At 36.8% G+C, this 10,030-nt stretch overlaps 2 protein-coding genes across 2 annotated transcripts; both read right to left on the reverse strand.

The window, feature by feature from the left end:
- Positions 1-575: 575 nt before the first annotated feature.
- LOC118712972 (olfactory receptor 51F2-like) lies at positions 576-1,526 on the reverse strand. The gene has a single exon (XM_036427275.1). It carries the CDS (start codon positions 1,524-1,526, stop codon positions 576-578), a length of 951 nt encoding a protein of 316 aa, XP_036283168.1.
- A 7,173-nt stretch (positions 1,527-8,699) lies between these two features.
- Positions 8,700-9,644, reverse strand: LOC118712918 (olfactory receptor 51F2-like). The gene has a single exon (XM_036427175.1). It carries the CDS (start codon positions 9,642-9,644, stop codon positions 8,700-8,702), a length of 945 nt encoding a protein of 314 aa, XP_036283068.1.
- Between the last annotated feature and the right edge of the window lie 386 nt (positions 9,645-10,030).

Here is a 10,030-nt window from a genome sequence, read left to right on the forward strand (position 1 = left end):
AACTCAGAAAATTCACTCTTAACAATTTCAAATTTTACTACAAAGCTATAGTCATCCAGACAATGTGGTTCTGAACAAAATAGATATAGAGATCAATGGAATAGAATTGAGAATACGAACTTAAACTTTCACATTTCTTGTTGAGTTTTTAAATTTTTTTTTTTTTATTTCAGAGAGGAAGTGAGAGTGAGAGAGAGATAGAAACATCAATGATGAGAAAGAATCATTTATTGGTTGTCTCCTACATGCCCCCTACAGAGGATCGAGCCCCCAAACCAGGCCATGAGCCCTGAATGGGAATTGAATTGTGACCTCCTGATTCATTGGTTGATGCTCAACCACTCAGTCACACGACTGGGATCTTGTTGAGTTTTGACATGGGTGCCAAGACACTTCAATGAGGAAAAAATATCTTTGGGGAAAAGGATAAATTAATAGTAACACTAGAATATAAATAAAAATATAATCAGCAATCTATAAATTTGGGTAAGCATAAGACTCAACATTTTAACTCCTGAAAAATGGCATTTTACTCATCTACTTAATGACCAGAAATAGAAAATTAAAAAATCCATCTAGTTCTTTGCTGCACTGGCATGGACAATTTTCAGCACAGCCCTGCGTATCTGTTTGGTCTTCACACTGTAGATAATGGGATTCATTACAGGGGGGATCAGGAGATAGGCATTGGCAATCATAGTATGTACATATGGTGGGGCCTGTTTCCCAAATCTGTGAACAAAGGACAAACTGATCAATGGGATATAGAATGCAGCAACAGCCCCAATATGGGAGATACATGTGTTGAAGGCTTTCTTCCTTTCTTTTGAGGATGCAATGCTGAGGACCGTCTTAATGATCAAAACATAAGAAATGATAATCAAGACGGAGTCTACTCCAGCAGTGGTGATCAGGGCAGTCAATCCAACCGCACTATTAATTCTGGTGTCTGTGCATGAGAGCTTCATCACATCTGGGTGGAAACAATAGGAGTGGTGGAGTACGTGGTTGCGACAGTAGGAAAGTCTTTTCAGAAGCAACACCATAGGAGTCAGTATTAGGGTCCCTCTGGTGATGATTGCTACTCCAATCTGTGCTATTTTAAGATCAGTTAAGATAGAGGCATATCTAAGAGGTTTAGAAATGGCCACAAAACGATCAAAAGCCATGGCCAACAGCACTGAAGATTCCATGACAGTGAAAAGTTGAATGAAAAACATCTGTGACAAGCAGGCATTAAAGCTGATCTTCCGGGCATTGAACCAGAATATACCCAACATGGTGACTAGGGTGGATATGGACAAGCCGAGGTCAGTGGTGGACAGCATGGAGAGGAAATAATACATGGGTTCGTGGAGGCTTGGCTGAGTGACAATGGCAAAGAGAATCAGGCTGTTTCCCGAGATGGCTGTTATATAGAGAAAGCAGAAGGGGATGGAGATCCAGATGTGGAAGGCTTCCAGCCCAGGAACACCAGTTAGCAGGAAAATGATGGAAGAGGATGTGGTATTCTGGAACATTGACATGTTGAACTCAAACTGCAGAATCTTAATCTGGTTATCCTGCAATGATATATCATATTTCTCTAAAATGCAGTCAACTTGAAATTATTTCACCAGATAAACATTTATAAAAGACAACCTCTCTATTATATAAAAAGCTCATGAAGATTGGTTTAAAAAAAAGAAAACTAAGACTACATCTAATCAAGGAGCATAAAATAGGAAATGAACAATTATGCGAGGATACAGTCTTTGTAACAAACAAATTAAACCGTGGCCTACTTTATTTAGATTCACATGTCTATTCAGGGAGGTTTACCCATTCACTTCCTGATTTCACTTGGTCAGCAACATATTTGTAGAAATATGTCTATAGAGTTGTACAAAATTTTAGATGAACAGCAAACAATATATGCAGTGATTCAACTTAGTCAATAAAGTAAGTTAACTTCCAGTGACCCAAAAAGTAATCCTATCTTTATCACCTGAGTACTTTCTGTCAATCAGGTTGATTGTATCTAATCATAATGAAGAGCTGACATTTGTTGAGCCCCTACTATCTGTTAGTAGTTGTGATAATATCCTGTGTGAACATACATCCTATTTACAATCCCTTAACTTTGAACTGTACCTAATTAACTTTCATACCACATAACAAGTATAAACAATCAAGACAATGACAATCAGGACTATTCGAGTATAGAGAGTCTCAAAGGTCAATATTACGGATATTTTGATGTTATGAACTTTTAATTGGCATCCCAAATTAATTTTTTAGGATTACATATTCTAAACTGATGGGAAACATGGACTGATTTATATATATCAACTGAACAACCTATAGGATGTGTTACTAAACAGTGTGTGTCTGGAATTCTCTATCTCTAAAGTAATGATAATATCAATATATATATTGCATAGAATTATTGTGATGATTAAATTAGTTAATATATGTGAAAAACTTGGCTATCTCACTATAATGTAAAAAAAATCACTAAATATTAGGTATTGTCACTTTTAAAAATTAAAGTTAACACTATAAAATAATTTCTTTCACTTCATTTTCCACTTTTATTTGCATGTCCCTTATATTTATCCACATGCCTTATCATCTGATAGTAGAGAGAAAATATATATTATCAGTCTGACTTAGTGTCCCTGATTAATATTTTCTTTATGTGTTCCCTTATTTCTCCACATCTTTGATTTTCTCAGCGTTTCTTAATCCCTTCCTTAATGAGAAGAACTCTATGTTTCATCTCAAACAACACTACTACCCGCCTTCTCAATCACTTTTGGAATATGTTTAGTTTAACATTAAATTACTGAGTACATGTTATAATCCATACAAAAGGGATATAGAAGCAAATTAGACATGGCACCTGTCCTCAAGGATATTAGTCAAAGGGTAAGATAATGAAGAAAACAAATGTGTAAACAAACAAGTAAAATGCAGTATGGTATACACACTAAAGGGCTTGAGTTTAAAATACAGAATATTCAGATTAAAATTCTGCAGTTTGTATACATGAAAAAGTTGTGTAGGGAAAGATCAAGAAAGGCTTTCTTGGGGACATGAAGATAACTTGTGCAGGAGATGATAGGTAAGAACCACCTTGAAGATATTCTAAGCATGTCCAAGGTATGTGGATTTCAGTATTCTAGAATGCCACTATTGTGTGAGATACAACATATTAAAGATCATATTTGAAGGTAACAGGGATCCAATATGGAATTATCTTTAAGATAGTAAGGAATGTGGAAATTATTTAAACACTGAAAAAAGGATGAATATAAAATCTCTTTCTACTCTGGGAAGTAACTCCAACATTTGTTTATTTTTTCCTTTGATTTATATTCCCTTTCCAATCTCACATTAGCATAGTTTGTAAACATGCCAACTTTATTTTCACCTTAAACACAATGTAAAACAAAAAACAAACACAAACACACAAGAAAAAAACTAATAATCCTCTCTTATTAACCCTGCTTCCCTGTAGCATGAATTTCCTTCTTTGAACCAACAATTTATTGAACATTTGTTCATCCTCATTTCCCTCTTTAATGGTTCACACCTATAGTTGAAATCTGGCTTCTTTTTAGACTGAAAAATACTCTGTCGCATTAGTTCTCTGTTGCATTAGTTCTCTGTTGCTGCATAAAAATTAGCACAAATGCATGAGACACATCCATTATCTCACATTTCAGTAAATCAGACATCTGAGTACAGCATAAATAAGATCTCTGCTCAGAGTCTCACATTGAGCTCCTTGTGGTGTAGAACTGAGGTCTCCGTTTTTTTGCTGCTGTGGTCAGGGGGTAGCTCTTAGCTCCCAACCAAGTAGATCTGTCACATGATATTTGCATCTTCTAACCCAGTAGAGGAATCTCTCTTCCGTTTCTTATCTCTTTTAAAGGCTCAAATGATTAGGTCAGTCTAATCCAGCATAATATCTTTTTTATTAACTCAAAGTCAAATAATCAGGGACCTTATTTACAAGTGTAAAAACTCCCTTTGCTATACAATATAACACAATCACAGATATGATACCTCATCACATTCATAGGTTCACTCACACTCAAGTTGTGGGTTTTATACTGGACAAGGACATAGCGGGCAGGAACCTTGAGGGCCCTTTTAGAATTCTGCCTACACAACTGTCTAGTATTCAATCTCCAAACTACTATATATTCAGATCTTGCATAGCTTTTGATTGACCATCCTTATCCTCCAGTTACATCACCTCCACTTTATATAAAACTCTCATTAAAAAACTACCACAATATTCTCATAAGTAATTTCCTTGTCCTGAGTGCGAGTGTTTCCAAATTTTCCATATTGACATGAACATAATCTCAAAAGCACATCTTCACATCACTCCTTATACAGAGCTCTTCACTGCCTTCAGCAAAAAGTTAAAATTCTTTATCTCTTTACTACAGCAGCCAAAGATCTTTCCAATCTCACCAAAACCTACTATTACTGCTACCTAACCTCTTCCCAAACCCATATAGTCAACCTGGGATTTTCCTTCTTCAGCAAACTATCAAATGTAGCAACTTCTTTCACAATGCTATCATTTGCTTTGTTCACATATTTCCCACTCTTCTTTGAATGAGCCTAAATTCTAAATTCTAAAGACTCATTATTTTCTCCTTTCATCCATTTATCAATTCAACATTAATTTACTTCTGGAAGCTTTTTGTGGCATCACCTTCTCTATGTCAAGTCAGAAGGAAATACTCCTTCCACTGAAGCTATATTCTTTTTTATGTATACATCTGGAATAGTAGTTGTTCCATTGTATGATCATAGTTTTTGGTTTTTTTAAATATGCCTCTTCCACTAACATAAGGTACTGGCAGGTAGATAATTGCTTATTTATCATTTATTCCCAGTACCTTTGCACTGTATTCTGCAGTGTGAGAAGATAATAGATACTTTTTTATATAATTTAAATCCAAGACTCATTATTTGTTCCATTGGTTCATTTATCAAGTCAACATTAATTTGAACTGACCAAGAACTCTAGAAATATATCAGGATCTCAACAAATTTCAGCTTTGATCATTTAATTCATGTCATATAGCCTAAATTCATGCATGTGACTATTGGAAGAATCTCATTGAACTCTCTTTCATTCTCACAAAATAAGTACTGTGTGTTGATTTGGTTTTTCTTTGGTTTTTAATATATTTTTAATTTATTTCAGAGAAGAAGGAAGAGGGAGAGAGAGGTAGAAACATCATTGAGAGAATCATCTTCAATTGGCTGCCTTTTGCACACCCCCTACTGGGGATCAAGCTGGCAACCTGGGCATGTACCCTGACCAGGTATCGAACCATGATCTTCTGATTCATAAGTCAATACTCAACCACCAAGCTCCAACAGCCTGGCTGTGTTGATTTTGACAGCCAATTATGCCTTAATATTTTAAGGTAAACTTTTATGTGCCTTCTTTCATTTTTTTTTAATCATTATCCTCTCCTTATATGAAGATAATATGATATTCCCACTGTAGGAACATGCTGCAGGTTCTGTGCAGGAATACTTTGAGTTGTCTCTCTTCCCTAAACATAGAAAGCCATTATTATGGTTATAGGGTCAGCAAACCTAGATTCAAATGCTGGCTCTGCCACCAATTTTAGCTGTGGTTCTCCAAATAAAAACTAGTTCTGTGGAATTGGAAGCTTACCAAAAGCATTAATGTTTAAGAATTAAATAAGATAGCATTCATAAAGCATTTAACCTGCTAACCAATACATGGGAGGCATGTAATAGTGGTATGAATGATATGGGGGGTAGTAAAACCACTGCTCTTAGGTGATGATTTTGAAATGTGGCACAACTATCCAGAAAACTCACAATTGCAAGGGCAGGCTGGGGACTTTCCAAACATCAAGACATATGGCACACAGACCAAAGAAACCCAGTCAGTTAGACAATAGTGTCCCCAAATTCAGATTTCAGGAAAAAGCTTTCTACAGTTTTCTCTAGGCACTCAGGAGAGCTCATTGCCGTTAACACATCTTTCCCATTCTTAAAGGAAACCAGTATGTGGGAAGTCTGGTGTTTTCCCTGAATGCAGCAGTTTTACTTACAAAGCATGAAGACGTGGCCTTTCCTGCCCTGTTTGCCAGGAAGGGGCTCCGGAGCGGGGGAGCTGTTTTCTTCAGGGATGTATGGTCTATATAAGCACCATGACCCAGGCTGCCTGAAATATTTTAATCAGAAAACTCCTGGGAATAGTAGAACTATTCTAATGCAGGGATCTCTATTAGCAAAGTTTAGGAACAAGGGTAGCTTTCCTTTTATGTTTTGCTTTTCCTTTTCACAGTATCCCAGTCTCTTTCTTTTGCCATATGTGTGTTTGTATGTGTGTGTGCATCTTCGCAGATTGCCTGAGAATGCGCTTAAGTTTTGTTTGTTTGTGTTTTGTTTTTGTTTTTTGTTTTGTGGTTTTTTTTTGATTGGCAAAAAAAATCTTCATGTAGATGATTATTTTTAAAAATTGCAAAATTTTAAAGTACATTAAAATTAATAGGCAGTGTCAATTTTAGATATAGAAATAATCATAATGAAAATGTGTAAATATCCCCTACTTAATTTTTATTGTTGACTTTATTTTTTAGAGCAGTTTCAAGTTCACAGCAAAATTAAAAGGAAAATACAAAGAATGCCCAAATACACTTTGCCCCCACACATATGTAGCTTTCCCCATTAGCACCACCCCCCACTACATGGTACATTTGTTACAACTGATGAACCTATATGGATACATCATTATCACTCCAAGTCCACAGGTCACCTGAGAGTTCCCTTTTCTTAAATTCTGACTCTTAAACTACCCCTGGGTTTCTTGCACTGAAATTACTGAGCCAATATAAATAACTATTTTTGGAAAAATATATTTATTTAAATGTCTCTTTCCTCTCTTTGGGAATTCTTTTCTATAACCAGACCACCAGGAACATATAAATAGACAGCTCCCAGGACTAAGTCTCATATCCATTGCTATCACAACATGCATTGGATCTCAGTTCTTTTTTAAGGTGAAAGAACTAAGGCTAAGATTAGAAAACTGAGGCTCAGAGGAATCATGTTCTCACATTCACCCCAACTGGTCAATAGCAGATTTAGGAACTGAATTTTCTCCTGACTCCAAATGCCATGTTTTCTACCAGTCCTTACTTTAAAAAAATTTAATTTTTTAAAAATTGTGGAATGAATGAACATGTGCTCATGACTGTTTTCTATATTTGTAAAAACTTTTAAACATTGCAGCAATTATTTTTAAGTTAACATAATAAAGGAATCTCTTGAATATATACTACTGAGTTAATCAATTTCTGAGCTGTTGGTTGCATAATAATCCAATTAAAAAATGGGCAATGGACCTAAATAGAACATTTTCAAAAGAAGACAGAAGGAAGGCCAAAAGGCACATGAAAACATGCTCAAAGTCACTAAATGTCCGAGAGATGCAAATCAAAACAACAATGCGGTACCATCTCACACCTGTCAGAATGGCCATCAACAAATCAACAAACGACAAGTGTTGGCGAGGTTGCGGAGAAAAAGGAACCCTCGTGCACTGCTGGTGGGAATGCAGACTGGTGCAACCACTGTGGAGAACAGTGTGGAGTTTCCTCAAAAAACTGAAAATGGAACTCCCATTTGACCCAGTAATCCCACTCCTAGGAATATATCCCAAGAAACTAGAAACACCAATCAGAAAGGATATATGCACCCCTATGTTCATAGCAGCACAATCTACAATAGCCAGAATTTGGAAACAGCCTAGGTGCCCATGAGCAGATGATTGGATCCAAAAACTATGGTACATCTACACAATGGAATACTATGCTGCCGTAAAAAAGAAGGAATTCTCATCATTTGCAGCAACCTGGATGGAATTGGAAAACATCATGCTGAGTGAAATAAGCCAATCAATGAAAGAGAAACACCACATGACCTCACTCATTTGAGGATGATAGAGAACATTATAAACTGATGAACCAAAAGATAGATATAGAGACAGTATATCAACAAGTAGACTGTCAAATTACAGCGGGGAGGGGAGGAAGATCTGGGGGAGATAATAGATCAACCGAAGGACTTTTATACATGCATATAAGTACAACCAATGGATACAAAACTCTGGGGAGGGAGGGGATGTGTGGGAGGGAGGGAAGCAAAAAAAAAAAAAATCAATAAAATATATTTTAAAAAAAAGAAAAAGAAAAAGAAAAAGGTTTAGCCAACTGAATAAATAAACTTAACTTATTCTAAATCTTAAAAAAAAAAAAAAAAAAAAAAAAAAAAAAGAATACTGAAAGGAAAGCGGCAGCTATTAACAGGGACGTTCCACGTACTGATTGGAGAACTCCATTTAAATATCTGTGGAGTCCAATGAACGAAATATGTGGAATCTAATTTAAGGAACAAAATAAACTGATAAACAGAGTAGAAACAGAGGCATGGATACATAGAACAGACTGACAGCTGTCAGAGGGGTGATGGGTTGAGTGGCTGGATGAAAGAAGGTGAAGAGATTGGTAAATTACCAGTTCCTCACAATAGAGGGGAAGCATATAAAAACATGTTTCTTCAACGTACAGTTGTAACTCATATTGGTAGATGATAAAATATGAGTTAGAGAAGACTTAGTAAAGACATGGTAATCTAAAACCTTCCTAAATTAGCTTAGAAAGAAATATTTTGAGCACAGCCTTACGAATTTGCTTGGTCTTCACACTGTAGATTATGGGATTCATTACAGGAGGGATAAGTAGATAAACATTGGCAATGAGAGTGTGCACAAGGGGAGGGGCGTGCTTCCCAAATCTATGCACCAGTGACAAGCTGATCATGGGGATGTAGAAAATGGCAACAGCACTTATGTGTGAGACACAGGTTCCAAAGGCCTTTTTCCTTTCCTCAGGGGAGGCAATGCTGAGCACAGAGTGGATGATCAGAACATAGGAGAGGAGGATCAAGATGGAGTCTAAGCCAGCAGTAGAGACAACAATGGACAGGCCAAATGCACTGTTGATCTTGGTGTCTGTGCATGAAAGCTTCATCACATCTGGGTGGAAACAATATGAGTGGTGCAGAACATGACTACGGCAGAAGGACAGACGCTTAAGGAGCAGAAGTAAAGGCACTAGAGCTGTTGTTCCCCTGATAACGATTGCAAAGCCCACTTTGATGATCCTTGAGTTGGTTAAGATGGTGGCATATCTCAGTGGGTTACAGATGGCAATGAAGCGGTCAAAGGCCATCGCCAGGAGTACTGAGGACTCCATGAAGGTGAAACCATGGATAAAGAACATTTGGCCAATGCAGGCATTGAAGCTGATTTCTCTAGCGTTAAACCAGAAAATACCCAGTATGGTGACCAATGTGGAAAGGCACAATCCTAGGTCCGTGAAGGATAGCATAGAGAGAAAATAGTACATGGGTTCATGAAGACTTGACTCAGTGATGATGACAAACAAGATCATTCCATTCCCAGAGATGGCAATGGCATAGAGACAGCAGAAGGGGATGGAGATCCAGCCATGGTAAGTTTCAAAACCAGGGATGCCCGTGAGGAAGAAAACTGCAGGGTGAAAGATGCTCTGATTGAAGGATGGCATGATGAGTGAAGGAAGTAGCTTTCCCTAGGGAAAGAAAAGCATATCCTGTAAAACTAGGGAAGAAAATGGTTTTCATTCTCTTCTATATATTGCATAAAGTAGGATCACTATGAACCTTGTCCTGTTCTTCAGTAGAAGAGAAGTCCAAACCCAGTTATTATTTTCTTAGGTTTAGAGTTAATCTGGGTGAACTAGAGAAAGAGACAGATCACTAAACTGTATGAAGACACATGGGTTTTAGCAAGACTCCCACATGTTGTATCATATTTCCATCTATGTATGAAACAGGAGATTAGATAGATAACAGTAACATTTTTCCAGTTTTACAATCTATGTTCATGGGCAGATAGGCTAGTTCTGGGCAACCATACAACACAAAAAGCAAT

Source organism: Pipistrellus kuhlii, unplaced genomic scaffold, assembly GCF_014108245.1.
Source record: "Pipistrellus kuhlii isolate mPipKuh1 unplaced genomic scaffold, mPipKuh1.p scaffold_m20_p_9, whole genome shotgun sequence".
NCBI classification, from domain to species: Eukaryota; Metazoa; Chordata; class Mammalia; order Chiroptera; family Vespertilionidae; genus Pipistrellus; species Pipistrellus kuhlii.